This window comes from Malurus melanocephalus, unplaced genomic scaffold (assembly GCF_030028575.1).
Source record: "Malurus melanocephalus ecotype Western Australia unplaced genomic scaffold, MMel_1.1 scaffold_14, whole genome shotgun sequence".
Taxonomy (NCBI): Eukaryota; Metazoa; Chordata; class Aves; order Passeriformes; family Maluridae; genus Malurus; species Malurus melanocephalus.
The window spans coordinates 1,357,483-1,377,103 of record NW_026623246.1 but is presented as its reverse complement, the minus strand read 5'-3'; the positions used below and the strand labels follow the sequence as shown (position 1 = coordinate 1,377,103).

General features: G+C 35.2%; 1 protein-coding gene across 1 annotated transcript in view; it reads right to left on the bottom strand.

Moving 5' to 3' along the window:
* Window positions 1–309: 309 nt before the first annotated feature.
* LOC130583833 (macrophage mannose receptor 1-like) overlaps window positions 310–19,621 on the bottom strand; it is a 53,433-nt gene continuing 34,121 nt past the window's right edge. Inside the window, exons 15-30 of the mRNA XM_057383444.1 lie at window positions 19,297–19,441; window positions 18,299–18,340; window positions 18,013–18,176; window positions 17,026–17,093; window positions 16,172–16,272; window positions 15,516–15,658; window positions 14,691–14,805; window positions 13,780–13,949; window positions 11,691–11,793; window positions 10,629–10,858; window positions 9,367–9,532; window positions 8,889–9,041; window positions 7,905–8,021; window positions 5,865–6,032; window positions 3,747–3,806; window positions 310–3,369 (exon numbers count right to left, since the gene is read on the bottom strand). Coding sequence (XP_057239427.1) covers window positions 3,119–3,369; window positions 3,747–3,806; window positions 5,865–6,032; window positions 7,905–8,021; window positions 8,889–9,041; window positions 9,367–9,532; window positions 10,629–10,858; window positions 11,691–11,793; window positions 13,780–13,949; window positions 14,691–14,805; window positions 15,516–15,658; window positions 16,172–16,272; window positions 17,026–17,093; window positions 18,013–18,176; window positions 18,299–18,340; window positions 19,297–19,441 — 2,196 coding nt within the window. The 3' untranslated portion in view covers window positions 310–3,118. The remainder of the gene's footprint in view (window positions 3,370–3,746; window positions 3,807–5,864; window positions 6,033–7,904; window positions 8,022–8,888; window positions 9,042–9,366; window positions 9,533–10,628; window positions 10,859–11,690; window positions 11,794–13,779; window positions 13,950–14,690; window positions 14,806–15,515; window positions 15,659–16,171; window positions 16,273–17,025; window positions 17,094–18,012; window positions 18,177–18,298; window positions 18,341–19,296; window positions 19,442–19,621) is intronic.

Genomic DNA, 19,621 nt, shown 5'->3' with positions numbered 1-19,621 from the left:
TGAACAACTTTTCCATTTCTCTATTTTCACGCTACATAATCAATGATTTTTTAAATTTCATTTTTCTAAACCTCCTGGAAAAACATAAGAAATCTTGGCAGCATCAGAGGATTATAGATACAAATCACTAGTGATCCGTTAAAAATTTTTTTTGCTTTTGTATTTATATTCACTTGTTCATACTATTCATCATCTTGTTTATCAAGGAATTATTTTCCTTGTTTTAACAGCAAGTGTATTTCAGAAAAGCAAGAACCCAATTCTTCTGTGAATGTAGTGAATGTGTATATATATATATATACATATATATATATATATATACATATATATATATGTATCCAAAATACTGCCTGAGATTTTTCTCAAGTATTGTGTCACCTATTTAGGAGACAAAATTAGAGATCACAAGAGCAACAATTTGTTTCTATGGCACCTGAGCAGCCCCAATACGAATCGCTCTCAGTAGTAGAAAATGGTTGAAAGATCTGGTGAAAGATCAGAATACGTAAAATATAAAACTATAGTGTGTCTACATGAACACAAATAATTTCCAATAAGACACATGTCTCTTTCCCAGTCATATAGAGAAACACATTTTACCTATCTCTGTGCCTAGGTAAAAGCCTTGCATCTGATCTTATGTTAATTAGATTTTTTTTTTAAGTGTTCAAGACTGTTTGTTTCTCTACCTTCTATTCAAAAATTTATATTAGAGTTTGTGTATAAATTATCAGTGYTTATCTTCTTCTCGCTTCATGGAACTGTAATGATTTCCTAATGATTTCCTGTGCTGTAAATGCTACTGTTCTCATATTAATCTTTTTATTGGGAAATTTGCTTCAATTTCATTATACTGAAATAAGAGAGACAGTAAGCCCTCACATTTCCTTCTCCTCTAAAAATGTTTCAAGGCTTTTTCATTCAYGCTCCTCCTAAAATGAGCAGGCTAAGTAGTTCCATCTTCAGAGTAAGGCTTATTTAGAATGCTCTCTATTTTTTCTGTACCTATTTGGACAGGAGAGGGGAACTGACAGCATTTCACAGAAGCAACTACATCTACTGCCAGCAATTAATTAACATGTCATTTTTATTTCTTTTCGACTCAAAGATGATGCTGGGTTTTAGGAAGAATAAATGKATGAATGAGCTCAGAACTATCCAGGCTCCAGTAACTGGATTCCCTCCTTGACACTTTTTTAGTGATGTACCAGGTAAGTACAGCAAAGAACCAGAAATGAGGCATCCCCTCTATTTTTATCTTCTTTCCAATCATAGTTTTGTATATGTGCATGGGAATAAAGGTTGTCTGGAAGAACAGCTTAGTGTACAGACACCAGTTTAAGATTGTGCAGGGCCCCAGAACAGGACTGAACTTCTTTTAGGTAGAGACTGCACCTCTTTGTTGTTTGCTCAACAGCCAGCACAGTGAGGATGGGATTTCACTCAGGCGCTCTTGGCCTTTCTTTGTCCTTTTCATATAAATTTCTACCTGGCCACATTTCTCCAAATAACTGAAAAAACATGACCCTTAGCATCATTAATCAGCCAGCCAAGAGCTTTCTGTCATGAGCCACACCAGATGGCATTAAAAAAAAAAAAAAAAACATTAAATGTAAAAAAACAATTAAATGGACCGTTCCTTGAATAAACAATAAAAGTGCTTGAACAACTGCACATTAAAAATGGAAACAGTAGTAGGAACAGTGAAAGGAAATAACTGGGAGAAAGAGAACAGACAAATTTTCCCACCTTACCTACGTATGTAAGTAATTTAAGATTTTTACTAAATCCCTCAGCTCACATTTTTGTTTTGCCTTTAAGCAGATAATCCTGGGACAGATGGAGGAAAATATAGTTAATATCATACTTGATCGCAACAATGATATCATATCCTTTTTCAATTTGTCACATTTTAGTGTCTTATACAGATGAGACTATAAAATGAAAACCTATTTTAAAAATCAAAAGTAGTTATTTATTTCACAGAATAAAATCTGAAACCACAAAATTAGCCTTTGCCAATCTTTGYACGCAAGTGAGGAATCATGCATGATTTACACTTTACAGGTTCTACAAAAAGTCGAACTATAAACTCCACATTGGGAAAATGTAAGATTTCCATAAATAGTAGCCGATTTAGCCATTTTAGAAAGTAAATAAAATCAGTAGTAACTATTACATTGGTAAAGCTAAATTGATCTTCACTTGCAGCACACACCCCATAAAGCTTACTGAGAAGCTGCAGAGAGCAGTACCAACATGTGATCACCATAACAGCTATTCAGAAACCTCCTGCCCCTAGAAACCTTCAGAACCTGCATAGACAACATTCCTCCCTCTCCTCAGTAACTGCTGTCCTGATGAGAAGGAAGTTTTGCCATGACTTTCATCACCTCCCACCCACAAACCCACTTGTGGCCAGCCAAATCTCCATCAGTTAATATCCACCATATTTTTCCACTCCAGATGCCTGCCTCCAGATTTTACCTGATTAAATCCTGGAATACATAAATTACAAGAACTACTTTCTTGGTTTCCTGAGTTGTTTGAGTTTGTGGGAATGGCAATATCATAAAGGTCTTTTCCCCCACATTATTCAGAGAAGATGTGTCTAAATACAGACTTCTCCTCGAGTAACTATGCCTGTAGTTAAATCCATGGGAATGCTTGAAAACTTGTAGAATTAGAGATATTTTTATTAAATAGCTTTGGATGTCTGTTCAACAGCATGGTTTGAAATAATACTCATGCAGAAACTTCAGATCTTTTGGGCATTCCTCAAGTGGATCTATCCACATTTTACTTCCTGTATTGCATCCATTTCTATTGTTCCATTTAATAATTAGGTCAACATTATCACTTTTCTTAAGACCCACATCCACTAATGTGATCATTACATCCTGAGATCTGAAATCTTACACCRTATATAATGGGTACAAAATAAAATATTCCAGTGTATGATATTATACACACACAGAAACAGGTTACTACAGTAATTGCATGTGAGAAAATACCTTTGGCTTAATTCTAATTGCATAATTTTAATAAAACAAGGCACATTTTATTTTATTACATTACATTTTATATTACATATTACATTATATTTCCTTTTGTYACATTACAATGTTGCATGTTCGTTCCTTTCTATGTTGCTCACAAGATCCTTTGTGTCACTAATTCCAGGGCCTCCATCACCATTAAAATACAAATTATTCTCAAAGCTGTCATTTGTTGGCAAGCAATTCTTTCTTCTTTTGTAGAAAAGATAGCCTGCAAGGCTACTTCCAACTAGGATGATGGCAACAACARTAACTACAGCTGCTGTTTTACTGTGGTTCAGGGTGGAAGCCATCTCGTCCTTTGYCATTGCTGAAAACAAATAGGAAGAAATCAAGAGAATGTTGCATACTCTTTATCTGATTACTGAAACAAGTTCTTTAGAATGCATGATCTTTTAAGCAAAAGTGGTTCATTTGTTTCCAAGTAACAAGAGACAAAGGTAGCAATGTAAAATAACTTGATTTTACATCACTAACATTGCATGCTATATTCACAAATTATTACTGTTTTGAAATCTGCATTTGGATACTGTATACTACTAAGAAACAACAACATCCAAGGAAACAGGTGAAGTACTTGGATATATCAGAAAATTTAAGAGACATAATAGAGAAAAGGGAATTTTTGGTTTATGGTCTTACATGACACTAGTTTTATTCTACTTGAAAAAAGGAAAATATTCTTACCCTTTGTAGGTATTTCAGCAGGCAGCATTTCAGATGTTGCTGGCATTTCAGTTGGTGGAACTTGAAAATATTGAAAAAATATTATGTTTTTGTATAGTTATTTTATTTATTTCTATGTAATTATTTATTTTTATATTTGGAAGATACTGAAAATCATGTTCAGATAAATATGTGGTGATACAAACCACTAAATACTGAAAACACTTGGGTTTGGTTCATAAAAAACTATATATGCCTAAGGCATAGCACAATGGTCTAGTGTATTTTGGTCAAAYATGTCATTATTTACATAAACTAGTAGAAAAGAAGAAATATCAACAAGTCCATGTATGTATGGACTAATCCAGATATCAGAGTGAAACTTCAAGAAAATCCATGCAGCAAGTTGAGGATAGGCATGGTCAACCATAATCCTCAATATAATTAAAAATTATTGCAGTACTTGATATATAAACATAGCAAGTGTAATAAATCTATTTTGCCAAAACACTTTGTACAGGCTTCCCTGTACAGACACTTGAAATCACTCATGAACTTCAAAGTGTCCTAACAGGTATCACATCCAAACTACAAAATTACCTTGATAAATGGAATAGAAAACAAATAGTAAACARTAGAAAACTATAGGAAGATTTCAGTCACATTTTTGTGTTTCAGCCTCTTCGGAAAACAGCAAAMATTACCAGCAATATCCAGCGCAGCTCAGTAAAGCCATGCTTCTCAATAAATCCATTTATTAGTCTATAGCTGTTTAATAGTTTAAATTCTGTTCATGGAGTATTGTGACAGTGCTGCCAAACTATGCCAAGAAAAGCTGCATTTCTGTGACAATGTAGGACTAGATTGTGTCCTGTTTTGAGGTGAGTGAGTAATTAATCTTTGCATTGACACTGGAATTAGGCTGAGTCTGTGACATTCCAGACAAGTAGGCTAGACTGGCTGAAGCTAAACACAGAGAAAAGTAACCAGCTTTCACCTGCTTCACCTCTTTGAAATGGCTCAGCATCAAAACAGGTGAATGCCAGCAGCAGCASAGATAGTTGAATTGAATGGTCAAAAAGGAATGGTGGCCATTTATTTTAACACTTGATATCCACATCTATGAATATGAAATGAATAGAATATGAAAACAAAGAGACTTTTTTTTTTTTTCAATGACAATGCAAAAAGACATATAAATAGATTCTGAAAGGGTGGATATATCTTACATTTTGCAGTATTTCCTGTAAGAGATACTCAAGTACTTGTAATCATGAGTGTAAGTAAGAATAATTGTAGATGAGAACAAATTTACAGAAAGAATAGTAAAATTTCTCTCATTTCCAGTACTGCAGAGGAAGTGGGYATATTTCAGCTACTATATGCATTTCAACCTTCTTAGAAAACATAAGTAAGGGATTTTGTTATTGCAATACATGCTTGTAATACAATTATTATGATGACTTTTAGGAACACACRTGGACTAGATGTCCCTACTGTCAAATTTTCATATTCAGTTCTTTCAGGACACCTTCAGTTTAGCACATTCAAACTGTGCTATTTGCTTTGCTTTTCATTCATYCATCTTTTCACAACAGGAGAACACAGATACAAAAGGTCCAAGCTGTTAAATAATTCACTCTTCATAARCACTCAATTCATAGAAACACAACGTCCTACTCAGAAAACAAGTGCACATGAGACTGGCAGTGGGAAATAAACCATGGCCACTCCATGGACAGAGCAGAGGGGATACCTTAAGGAATATGTTTTCAAACAGATGAGACAAATTTGTGTGTGCAAGGCACAGTCCATGGTCCTTACATTGTGATTAGTCAAGAAATATTAATAGAAAACACATAGAAAAGCAAACTTTTTAAGTGTATACAATAGGTACAGTTAAGATATGAACTCAGTCTTTTAAAAGCAATTCTTAAGGAACTTGAACACTGTCCAGAACTTCCACTTTCTGGTAAGAGTTGTTCTATTTTTTTGTTGGCATGGAAATGTTCATCCTTTGGCATTTATAAAAATTGAAAATACTCATCTCAAATGCACTGTGTGTAATGGCCACCTACTAACAGTAGCACACAAAGAGCATACCCATAAATGAAACTAATTCATAAATACAGCACTTACTTTTTGGCTTTTTACAAATATATCCTTTGTAGGAAGAGCAATAGATATTGTTCCAATACCCAGAGTTTGCATACATTTCAACACAGTGCTCATTTTGTTGAGAAGAAGGTTCTCCGACATTCCAGTTGACAAAATTCACTGCAGTGTTGTCTAGCCACAACCATTGTCCTAATTGAAAAAAATATCGAATGTGGAAAAAAAAAGATAATATTAATTTCAATATGGACACTTTCTTCACATGCTCCACCTTTATGGACTTTAGAAGTAAGAAATTTACTTGTTGCCCCTTTTGGAGACTGGCCACTAATCTTTTTTACGTTTTTGTTCTGACACATGTTGCCCCTAAGTTTTTATGCAAATGAAACAATATCCATTTTTGGAAAATGGCAGACCAAACTGCCTTATAGTCTTACAAAGACAAGACAGTTACAAGAAAAAGCTCCCATAAGTTATAGCAACAGTGCAGTGTCAATTATTTACCTACCTAGAGAAATAAATGGTGTTAGAATATAACTTAACTTCACCAGAATGCTCTTTATTTCAGTGATTTATAGGAAGGTTTTGTGTTACACTTTTCAAAACCCACACTGAAGTCTTTCTAAATCCAATTTTATTCCATTTTTTCCAGTTTCTGCTCCTCTCCACAAGCTTTGCACAGATGATTTTCCTTTTTACAGATCTGCTTCCAAAATCTTGTGATCACTGTTGTTGAGCTATGCTGGGACTTTCTGCTTCTTCCTTCCGGTTCCTTTTTTCTTTCTTTCCTTTAATAGTGCTACTTATTTAGAATAAATGTGCCCCTTGTGACTGTAAGATGTACTCAAGCAAATTTTTAGACTCAGCATGAAAGTTACGTTTTGGTTTCTTATAAGATTCTACATATTTTGCATTTGTTTTGCATTTTTTTTATAATTCCTTTGTGTCAGGATACATACATAAGGGTATGAGAGTTAGTTATGCAGTTATGCTGAAATCACTATCTAGAACTATAATGAAGAGCTGAAGAACTCTTGTGTTTATGATCACATAAGAAGGGTGTTGTTCTGTGCTGGTCTAGAACCACTCTAAAAAACATTTTTTTGTGTGAATTGACCACATGAGTAAGCCTCAACTTGCCTTTATGTGTCATGCATACATATCACTACTCTCAAGTTCTTTCCTACACTGAAAATTTTCACAATTCCTGGCTAAGATTCAAGCGATGTAATTGAATAGTTGTCTTCTCCCTAAGAAGTTTGTCATCCAAGCACTTGGGTAGGCATTGTACAAATAATCCTCCAAAACTCAAGAAAACCCCACCTCAAGTCACCTGGATTATTTTGCAACCCTGCCTCTGACAGTTACATTGGGATTTTTTGCCTGACCTGTACAATACTGAGCTTTAAAGTCTATCGTAAAGATAGAAACATATATTTAATTGAATAAAAATTGCATTAATGAAAAAGCAATAATCATCAAATTTAAGATTTAATTAAAGCAGCTTGATGCCTATTCTGTYTTGCTTTATCTTCCTTGAAGTGAGACAGAAAATAGAACAACTTGTAATACATAATTCCAAAGACACAAACAATKCCACCTCCAATTGAATCTATTCTGAGGGCCAGCTGTAGCTAAAATGAGAAACTGGACATGCCAGAATGGCGATTCCAAAAACCAGAATTGCTGTTAGCCACATTATTCTCTAGCTTAAAAATTGAAGCATCTCAATGAAATGCACATGGATTCCTGGCCTATTCATATTTGAGAAGAACAATTCGAATTTGGCTCAACTCCCAACACTAGCGTGTACTCTGCTATATGCCCCTTTGTACTGCTTTTATTGTGATTTGTTTTTCCTCTCAGGTAAAGTTTCTGTGCCTGGTCTTTCTGTTATATTGCAATTTACTGCAATTTACCAGCTTCCCCTATGATGATAATACTGTATATTTTCAAATTTCACTATATATTACAGAAGTATAATGTGAAATTTTCAACATTCATGTCAAACATCTTGTGGTAATTATTCAGTAAGAAAAATTATGTTAAAAGTAGAGAAAGTACCATCCACATTTCTGTACATTCCTGTCCAAAATGTTGATGTTTTCCCTTCAAGTGGTTCAATGACATAGGTCAGAAAGCTGGCTTCAGCTGAGTCTTCAACTGAGACCAAAGAAGCACCTGGAAGACACCGGGAAAGAAAAATCTCTTAGAGATATATGGTTCACAGTGGAAAGTATTCTCATTGTCCTGTCAACAAGCTAGTTCATGAGAGCCCAGGAATGAACCTGAGTACCAGAAGAGAGAGGGAGAGTCTTCTCACCCAGTTCAGGGTGTCTACATTTGCCATGTGTTCACTGTAGGTTTATTATCAGTGAAGACCTAGACTGCAATTCACCTGACCAAATGTCAAGATATCCTTCCTGTGAAGGAAAAGCTTTAATCAGTTCCAATGGAAGAGTGAACAAGATCTCTGCATAATCTGGYGGGAGGTCAGACACCTAAATCACATTGCCACCGATGCTAGGCRACAATGCTGCAGAGAGATGAAGTCCAGCATCATCAATCTTTATCCCTTTCCCAGAGAAGGAAGTTGAGAAAATGAACTGCATGAAGCCCTCATTTATTCATATATTATCCAGACTAAAGAGCTGTAATTTTCATTCCAATGGCATAAAACTGCAATAATCAATAGGGAAATTAGATCAAAAATACAAAATATATACATTCAATTAAAATAAGCATTAGTGACTCGTGTGGATGAAGCTGTTTATCTCCTATCAGATAAAAGCACAAGTTTCCCACTTTGATGATCTTCACTCCARGCCACACAGCTCCTCCCATGCTTGGTTCCACATGAGACACAGATTGTGCCATTGGTAGAGAGCTGTTTTCCATTACCTCCCAAATTAAGGCAAAAATCAGATGCAACTTTCTTGTCCAACACTTGGACCATCCTTGAAATCACAAAARCTCCTAACATATGTTCAGTGTTCCACAATTAGGAAAACAAGTCAGGAATACGTGCTCATTTAGCAGGATACTCACCTAGTCGAAGACATTCTAAAGAAGCCTGGGCCCAGTTTCTYGTAGAAGAAGATTCAATGTAGTAGCAATGACCTCGGAAAGGGATCCAAGACCTGTGTCCTTCTGATTCAGGGCACTTTCCTGGAAGCTGAGGGGGCTCAGTGGGAGCTTGAACTGATTAAAAATAATTTAAAATCCATGTTATTAGTCCCTAAATACATTGCCTTTTGATTTTTCATGGTTTTATTCTTGCAGGTTTATTTGAAAGTAGAAGAAAAAGTCGAGTAATGTGAGTCTAARCTTTGCAAAATTTATATAAAGTGATAGCTAATCACAGTCACACTAGCCCTTTCTTACTCTGTGTTTGCCCTAATGTTAAAGTAGCTGAATTCAACCCCAGTAAATTCTAATGATTTCATCTATTTAGCTCTTGAGATAAAACCCAGCATCTCAAACTAGATATTGATTGTAATTGCAATGGTCACATTCTAATTCTTACCATCAGATTTTTTGCAGACAGAGAAGTAACTTTCATTGCAGAATCCTGTYTTCCAGGCTCCGGTAATGTCAAGATAGACACAGCCGATTTTCTGCTTTGGCTCCCCTTCAGCCCATTTCGTGTACTTCATTCTCCAATTATCAATCCATTCGTAACGCCCATYGGTCTAAGAACAAAACACATCAACTGGAATGAATAAAGTCTAAGTATTAACCTTTCCTTCACCAAATGTCTGTCTCTGCAGTACTTTGTGCTAGAAGGTTTGGGTGTTTTTTCAGAAATCATTAGCAAATACAAATGGTTTAAACGTTGAAATTTTTGAGACAAACAGCTATTTATTGAGAAATCCAGCTGTGCAATGAATGCATTTCAGCAAAAGGAAATGCAAAGTGACACTGATTTAATTTCAAACGTAACAATACATTCACTCTTGGACTAATAACAATTTCATTTTAAATGATCTGTAGAAGTGAAATTCTGATTACTAATATCTGCACTAGCTGCTTCTCCAGAAGTTTCAAGACACATGGATTATTTTAACTCGAAATACATTTAAAACTGTAATCATTTCCCACCAGAGCTGGTGAAGTCAGTGATTCATCGTGATGATTAATGTTAGAGGGATCTTTTTGTTTTTAGGAAGTGGTGTGTCACATTCATACATTTGGGTTTTTTCATATGCTCAGCRAAATGAAGTGAGTGTGGGTCAAGTGTTTGTGCCAAGAAAAAGAAAACATTGTATTTTAATTAGCTGAAAGTATTAAAATGTCAAAGAACATGGAAAGGGGAGACAAATGAAATTTACCTCGGTAAACTAATTAATTATTTTGCTAGCTAKCCTCAAAAATATTTAAAGAGCACCTCTAGTAATAGTAATAGACCTTTTCATATTTCCCAAAATTATGAATTATTCTCTAGAATAAATGCCATTTTCTGGAAATTCTAAAAAATGTGGATTTATATCACATATATATCACATTATGCATGATATACACAAAGAGATATATCAAGATCATAGTCTGAAATGTCTTATTTGGAAGTGCACAGAGTGGAATATCATAGGAAAAGTGTGAAAAACACATGCAATATATACAATTTGATCAGATTAAAAGAAGGGGATGGATTCCTCTGACAGCACAGAAAGYTATTTAGGTCCAAGATATAAACAAATAAACTAAATTAAACAGAGATGCTAAGACTTTTCAGTTCCTGATTTTTCCATGAGAGGAGCAGCACTATGTTCAATTAGTTTAATTTCTTACCACATTACTGTTGAGACCAATCCACACAGGCACCCCATGCTTTAACATCTTCAGCCACAGGAATGAATGACTGTAGGGGTCTAAGACACTGGAAAGGTCAAATTGATTTTGTTTGCAGTTTTTCCGTGCATCGTCCCACGTCATTTTGGTGTGGATGAACAAATAACTATTATTATCATAACGGATAATATTAGATGGAGATGAACTTGTAGAAGGCAGTAACTCAGCATCTGTAAAATAAAGGATGAAAAAAGATGCATGTGCTTGTTCAAAAGCAGGGTATGATTTCACTATGGTTGCAAACAAAGATTTCCTTCTTTTTTTTCCTATTCTCTTATTTACAATCAACATGGGTTGGATGCATTATTTTTTAAGCCAGCATTGGTAGTGAAATTCAAACTCTAGAAAGAAAAAGAGCTGCTTAAAGCAACTTCTGACAAAGAGTAAAGGAGCATTCTGTATAATCCACAAGAAAAACATTACTGAAATTATTTAGGATTAGGTCATAACTTTTTCACAATTTTTTTTTTTTTCATTTGCAGAAAATGCGTTGTTTTCCAATGATTTTTTTTCCCAAATAATAAAATGTTCAAACAGATGAGTTCTTAAAAATTATTCAGATACTTAAACAGATAATAGATTGAAATATTTTAGTCACTTGTTTTGGAAGGGGTTTTGCTCAAATTCAGTGCAGATGAACTGCAGCCTCACTCTAGACAGTTCATGCTACAAGTACAAATCAGTATTTTCCAGAACATGTTTTGAAAGCCAGTGTGCTCAGAAAATTACAAAACCATGGAACAAATGTCATATCAAGTGTCATACTAGACACAAAATGCAGATACAAATTCCAGTTCAGGAAGATAGCAACACARCATTTGCTGGGAAGGGTCAGATGAGAACCGTGACTAACCAGACTTCTGACATATTCGACACTTTTGTTCCTGCCTGAAGAACAATTTGTGCCTTTATCTTCATTGGAAGCAAAATGTGCATTTAAGCAATTCCCTGAAAAAAAAAGTCAAAAAAGTTTGACTGTATTTTAACTAAAAATTCAAGTACCTGCATTAATTTGGCATATATATCCTCTGTTGTTATCACAGCTCTGATCAGCCCACTTCCCTGCTTCCTTTAGAGGTTGGTTTTTCATGGCAACACAATCAGCCTCGAGGCAAAGAGATACAACATCAGTTAAAATAGCTAGAAAAAGCTAATATGAGACTTTTGTCCCCCTTTTACACCTTCAGACACAAAAAAAATGCTGTAATTTCACTATCATATCTTTGCAACATTTAAGACCACAAGTTCTATGATAAGTTCTATTCCTCATATACTTCACCAATTTCTTAATTACTTTCTATTGCACAACACTGGGGTGAGTAAGCAGATCAGAGAAATTCTAGTATTCTCAGTMTTCAGGCTTCAGCAGGGACAGAAGAAGTCGCTGACAATTTAAAGATAAAGTAGATCAATTATTATAGAAAAGACTTGTCCCAGAAATAAAACAGGACCTGTAATGGGCAATGCAACAATTTATTGTTTCTAGTTGTAATAATACACACAACAAAGTTAGGACAGCTCCTGCCCAAAGGCAGCCACTGATCTGTCAGTACCACCCTTGCTATGATATTTCAAACTTCTCTGGCATGGACTCAATAGCAAGAAATTAGGTTAGCACATATTAAATAAATAGTAATTAGTGCAAATGTCTGCAGGGTTACAAGAGGTTTTGTACAATGAAGCGTTCATATTTATTTTATTCTATTTACTTATTTGCTTTTTTTCTGTCCATGAGGAGATGTACAGATAAATACTTCACTTGTGAGTAAAAAGCATTGGGATTTAAATCTTTCAAATTGATCAGTTGATTGTATTTTGTATTAACTATGACAATATTTTTTGCTAAGATCAAGTAAACTTTAAATCTGAAATTTATAAAAGAGGGACTTTATAAAATTCCTGTTACTTTATATAAAAAGAGAAAAATATMTATTTTTCTGTTCAGAAGAAACATTTTAAAGATATTTTCAACTCCAAATTTCACCTGATCTTCTTCTTGCTTTAGAGGTAAGAAGCTCACAGGTTCCAAAAAAGGGAAAAGAACATTATACATAAAAAGATTTCCACATTAAAAACATCATTCAAGAGAARTGGAGTTAGCTCTACAATGTGCTGSAGTTCCCGAGTACAGAACTATCTACATACACATGGTCTGAGACAAAGGAACTCTGTGACCTATCAGATCAGTTTGTTTGGCAGAGAAATAGAGAAAGTGGTTTTATGGAGGTTGTTTTTATTTTATTTCATTGTAAAAATTGAAATTCAGGTGTCTTTTTATAGATTCATGTCCTTTCTGCCAGAGTGACTGATAGAATTTGCCTTTTGCTTCTATGTAAGACATCTGTTTAAAGGGAATRTTTGTAAATGGCCCCTTGTAAACTGCAATGCCAACTGTGGAACCTGCCAAGCTCCAGCACAAGTGTTGCCAGAGGACTGGGAGGATGTTCTCATCCTGTGTGCCATGAGGCAAATGCCATGGGACAGGAGAACCTCTGCCTTGTTTACACAGTTCATGAGAGAACACAGGCTGAGCACAGGAGCTTCAAGAACACAGAGAGATGAAAATTGAAACAAGTCTTTGTATGAGCACCCCACGGATCCTGTCCCCAGCTGGTCTGACAGCAGCAGCACAAGGGCCAAAAACCTTTCTCTCTACCAGAAGTTATATTCAACATATATAAAAGTATGAAAGTAGTAAGTCAAGCAGCAACATGTCTAAAACCACCAGAAATACATAAATCCAATCTTAAACAAGGTGGGTGTTGGTCTCTTGTATGACAAGTGATAGSACAAGAGGAAATGGCCTGAGCTTGTGCCGAGGAATTGACACAGCTAGATTGGATATTAGGAAAAAAWTCATCACCACAGAGAGTTTTCAGGCATTGGAATAGGCTGCCCRGGAAAAAGTGGTTGAGTCACCACCCCTGGAAGTATTTAAAAGATGCGTAGATGTGGCATTTAGAGAAGTGGTTYAGTAGTTGCCTTGGCAATGCTGTTTTAACAGTTGAACTCAATGATCTTAGAAGTCTCTCCCAACCTAAATGATGCTACAAAATCAAATTTCAGTGAACAATTTATGATTTCTATTTACCTGGCCACTATATGCATATAAATCCATATGTCCCGATGGGTAGCCTTTGGCCCAGTTTGTAAAGTAAACCCCAGTTCCATCTGTCCAGAGGAATCTCATTTCATGATTTATATCATTTAATCCAATCCATGTATCAGTAACAAAATCTTTTAAATGGAAGGTGAGGAAAGCTAGAATAAAAAAATGCAAAGAAAAAGAGGAATAGATTTAATGTAGGACAGTTGAAATGTTGATTTTTCATTATGCTTTCTAGAGTTCACAAACAGCATGTGTTGTGCAGCCTCTGTTTTTCATCACTGCAGTATAAAACAGTATGYCTACAAAGAGAAGAGTGTTATTAACATCCACCAAGGTCTTCCCCAATATTTAGTTTGAATATGTGCCTTATTTATTAAAGCATGAGGAAACTTTCCCSTGCTCATCTCCCCCAGACACAGATGCAGCTCTTAGGTTCATTACAATAAGCTCCTCTATTGAAGAGTGGYTCCTCTATGTGGTGACTTCTGGGCACATGTGAGCAGTCAAACCTGTTTCAAATTGCCCACAGACAAGTCCTCAACCTATAGATGTTCTGCTTAATTTAATAGGAAAGCCATGAAGCAAGTTAATGCCACCTAGCGCAACCACATCATTTGGAAAGGGAATTGCAGGGTCCAGCTGGCATCATGAGCAAGCAGGAAAAAACAGTACTTCAGCTGCCAGAACAATACACACACACACACATTTATATATATATAATTTTGGTAGATTCAAGTCAAGAATTCATTGTAAATTTCTAAAAATTATGCTCCTGAACAAAAATCAGATGTGCAATCATTACTCAAATYTGTTCATATTTAGACAAAAACCCAAGCCAAGATGTAAGGATTAAATGTCATCTCATCTAGCTGGTACAAAACTGCACACAGTACCTTGCACTTGTTCATTAGGGATCGAGGCCAGGTTTCCTCCTAAATTCAGGCAAGCTGTTCGTGCAGCATGCCAAGTAACACGTTCCTCTTCTGTARATCCAAATATTTTGTAACACTGAAATATGAACAAATTCTCTATGTATTGTCTTTACTCCAATATCYCTCAATTTATAACCACTTCTTTAAACAGAGCAGGATGGAGAAAAGGCAGACAAATAATGCATTTATTTGAAAAAAAACACATTCACCTTTAAATTAGCATTTTGTGTTGGTCCCGGTTCTATATAAAATTAGAAGTCTTATTAAAGTGCTTTACTCAAAAACTAAATTTGTTCTAGAAGCCCCAGAAAATAAGCAAATCTCAACTTTTTTATAGACAGTCAGCTAACTGCACAAAGTTAGGCATGACTGATCTTAGCCTGTATATTTATTAATTTTACTCTACAAAACATAYCATGTTAGGAAAGTTAAGGAAGACAAAACGTGGCCAGTAAAAAGCATTATTGTTTGGTTAAAAATCACCAGTATCAAGGCATCAGTACTTCAGGAATTCTGACTAAATGTGTATCAAAAGATTTGAAGATCTGACTAGAGAATTACTTTCATGAACTGCAACTGGATATGTTTCATTAGAAGCATCAAATGAGCACTTTTCCTGCAAACCAATGGATGGGCAACAAAGAAAAGCATGCATGTGTCAACTAGCTCTCTGCAAAAAGATAATAATATTTTATTTTCATAAGAAATAATATGACCAAACAATTCCCTTGATTTCTTTTTMATGCTTTGCCAAATAGTCAGCATGCACTGTATTTGTTATGGTACCTTATTATGAAAAGAAARCCAAGTTGAATGACATCCTCTTGGAGTTGAAAATGTTGTTGGAGGAACAGTTGAATTAATGGAACTGTTGTGCCTTTCACATATGTAGGGATTTGGATAACCACAGTTTATGTCATTCCAAAATCCTGGATGTAAGATAAATGGGCAATTGTATGATACCACATCTGAAGCAGGTTAATGGAAATAAATGGCACTCATTCTCACATAAAGTGCTTTTAGTTGAAAGATAAGATCAAAGCTGTCTCTCCATCTATTATTCAATATCAGTGTTTAGGAAAAATTTGTCACACTGTATACACTTATTACAGAATGTTAAAAGCTTTATAGAACCAGGCACTAGAAATTTTATAGGGACACATTGGGTCAATTTTACTAAAAAATACAAACCATCAATCACTACCACAGCCCTCTAGCCACAGMCCTCTATCAGATCTTCCCCATGTTAGGCTTAAGGTAAGCACAAGAGCAAAAAGCTATTAACCAAGTCCTGCAAGTAATACCATGGTCTACTTCAGTTACTTTTTGCAAAAGAGAAAAAAAAAGAAGAGGGGGAAGGGGTCCTTCTTAGAACAAAAAAAAAATGTTGTGACACAAGCACACAAATAATAAAATTCAGGATAGAAACACACAAAACTCACCTAAATTCTTATACATAACCACACAGTTCTCATCATTATTTGCAAAGTTAGGTTCATGTGGTGCCCATGCCAAATAATTCACRGGAGTGCCATCAATCCAGCTTAAGGAAAACAATCCAACAAAACACTTCTTCAACATAYAAATAGAACTGCTTCAAGAAGTAACTTTCCTATATGATTAATATAGTTGTTCCTAGAAAAGCGTACAAGATCTTTTGACCAAATTGCTTCTTGAACTAAACTTATTCTCTGCACAGACATGCAAGGTAAAAAAAATGAAACAAGAATTGAAAAAACTGTATCTCCATGTAGATTAGGTAATAAAGAACCAAATCATAACCAGGCAAATCATTTGGGAACATCTTTCTAGTGGTCTGCAAGTGGCAGGGGTGCCCAGCTTCATCCCCCAGGCACATGCACTTAACAGTACTTAACAGTAGAGTCATCTTAGGGTCCCTACAAAACCATAAAGACAGACACACCTCGTTTCCAGCGGTGTGTCAGAGCTAGGTCAACTAACATCCTAAGTTTCATTTGTTCTTTTAGTAGAGTCTGATGTCGACAGTTAAGAATGGGGAAAAAGAACACTTTACCTACCAGAAGTCTTACATATTTACAATCTGGMCATCTATTTATACTTTCAATATCAATCACAGAATAAAGGAAGCTACAATTCCTGAATAAAAATACAAAATACATTAGCTACAGTAATTTTTCTGCTAGCTTTGGATGAATTCTATTTAGGAAACATGCAGCAATTGTTCCGAATAATCTAAAGCTAAATTTAGATGGAATTAAACCACTTCAGAGTACAATCATGTTTAAATTGAGACTCAAATCTAAGGATGACCTACCTTGTACGTTGGTCAATACTCAGTTGTAAACCAATGAAATACGCATCCTCTTTGCCATTTTTCAATATCTAGAATGTAAAAATTAAAATTGTATAAATATCGTCTATTGCCATAAAAATCGACTATGTTACTGATGAGTAATACGCCTCTAAATGACAGAGGATATGAGCTGCTATATTATGTAGCTAAAATATTTAAGTTAAAGTAACTCACAGCTGACAGTCCACAAACTACACCGTTGGCCAACAGGTGTGGTCACTGTATCAACACTTCTCATAGTTTTACTCAAAAGCCACTGAAATCAACACCTATTGCACAGTCTCTGCAGTGGAATTTATCTGACAAGTTTCCTGCAAGGACAAGCCTTCCAACATTTTGGATGTAATTTTACATACATATTTATGTCTTCTCACTGTCACTCTTCAGACAGCCCAGGAAACCTCCTGTGTAGTTAAAATTTAACTTTTAAGTACATTCTTGATTAAAAATAAGTTGGTCTCAGGCAGCATAAAAAGCAAACAATTGCAACAATATAGGAAATAGGGTTTCAAAGCTCTTTCTCAAGGCATAATCCATGTCCCAGTTTTTTCTTTCTTCATAATTATATTCTCACAACAAGAAGGAGGCAAAGGAGCAAACTTGAGGACCAGAAAGAGACTGCTGGGTGAACTAAGACTATAGCCCAGATAAACAAGATGTAAAGACAAGATGTAAAGTCAGTGTTCTGAGTGTTGCATGTATGTCAGTTTCTGGTTTGATCCACTACTAAAGATATCCTACACAATTATAGCTCAGCAATGTAATACTTTTTGCTAAAATGAAGCCACAGATCCCTTAAAAGTAAGCATAAGTTTGTTCTTCACATTAATCAGGTTTAGTGTTGCTGCAATGTCAAAACTTGCAGGAAGAACACTATGATGAAAAGGATTCGTGCCCATGCTCACTTGTTTTGGATGTTTTTTCCATAGTATTAATGGTTTTTCTTACATATCGCCAGAGGAACTTTCTTTCACTTTCACTCTCAATGACRGAAAGGTCTCCAAAGTTCTTTTTGCAGAACTCACGACCCTTTTCCATAGGAGCAGTCTCTGTGCTGAAATAGTATTGGCTGTCTTCATGTATAATCCATCCATCCTCTGTGGTCTTGTATTCTGTAAGATAATTGCCAAGCTAACGATATTGCTCTGAGACACAARACATCCTCCTTAATAAAATTTTGAAAATGCTTTTGAACACACATACAYACACAAAGAGCAATAGCAGTAACACCTACCAGGTACAGGAGATTCTGTTGGTTCAGGCTTTACACTTGCCCCTGTAAGATAAAAAAAKGTATTTTATGATTTTATGCTTTCTGCCTGAAGAGAAAATGTTCACTATGACTGATAGACATATTTTAATACTGACCTTGATTTTTATGGTTAGCAATATAATTAACACCAAAATGTAGATGAAACTAAGCAGCCTAAATCTCTTATTTTTGGTGTACTACATATTAAATTTTAAATACATCATCTTGTTCCCTGAGGCTATTTCTTATGTGCAAAGTATTACAAGTATCTTGAAGTTTACCTGAACCAAGTAATTTTTTTTTTGTTCATTGAAAAAAAGAAAATTTATGTCCCAAAGCATTAACTCTGTTAAGACAGTTGTCCTGGATCTCCCTCTCCCTCTTCTCCTCTGGTAACAAATTCTTGAATTCTGGCTTAAACCAGWGGCAGCAGGAATGCAGGCTGGGTTGTCCCAATGTGTGAATATAGAAATAAGACATTTTGAAACCAGGTTCCGTCTTGAAACTACATATTCTTACCAGATAAAACAGTACCTSAGGCAAATGAGGGAGGGATTTTTCACACATAATAAAATCAAGTATGTGAACTGATTTGCAAACTATTTTCTAGTAACTTGAAACTCGACTCAGAAAAAAAATCCATAAGATTTTTCTTCTTGTTAGAGAAGGCATGAATTTTCTAAATGAGAAGTAAAATGTAAGTATAAATATTCAAATTACCATTCTCTATTTATTAAGAGTCACATTACCCTTTTTAAAATCACAGAGAATGATCAGTGAGATGTCTCAGCAAGGCACCAAAGGTTCTGCAGCTTTAAATACCTCAAAGACACAGAAATCCTTACACTACTGTGATGTTTCACATTCCACGGGGAACTGTTCTTAAAAGGGCATTTTGAAATTATTTATTTCTCAAAAYTAAGGTAAAAATCAACTGAGAATATCTTTCTATTATGTTAATACACAGGAGTAAGCAATACCTTTTCTTATTTGGCAAATCCATCCATACATATAATCRCAGTGCCTGTCATTCCAAAGCATGCTGGAATCACCACTGATCTCTGTACAGAGTTCAACTCCTTGATAATTATTTGGTTCTCCAAAGCCCCAGTTTTCATACCTCACCTATGACAAAATAAGTTTTGTGAAGATTCTGTTACATGGAAATAAAATGAGGGAGAGAGGGTGGAGACAGCTTCAAAGCACAGACCAACAAATTGTTCCTACTGTCAGTTTAAAAACTTAGATAGGAGGAAACCAGAATCTCCCTGTGCAAACGCTGACGTTTCAAACTTTTTTCAGATT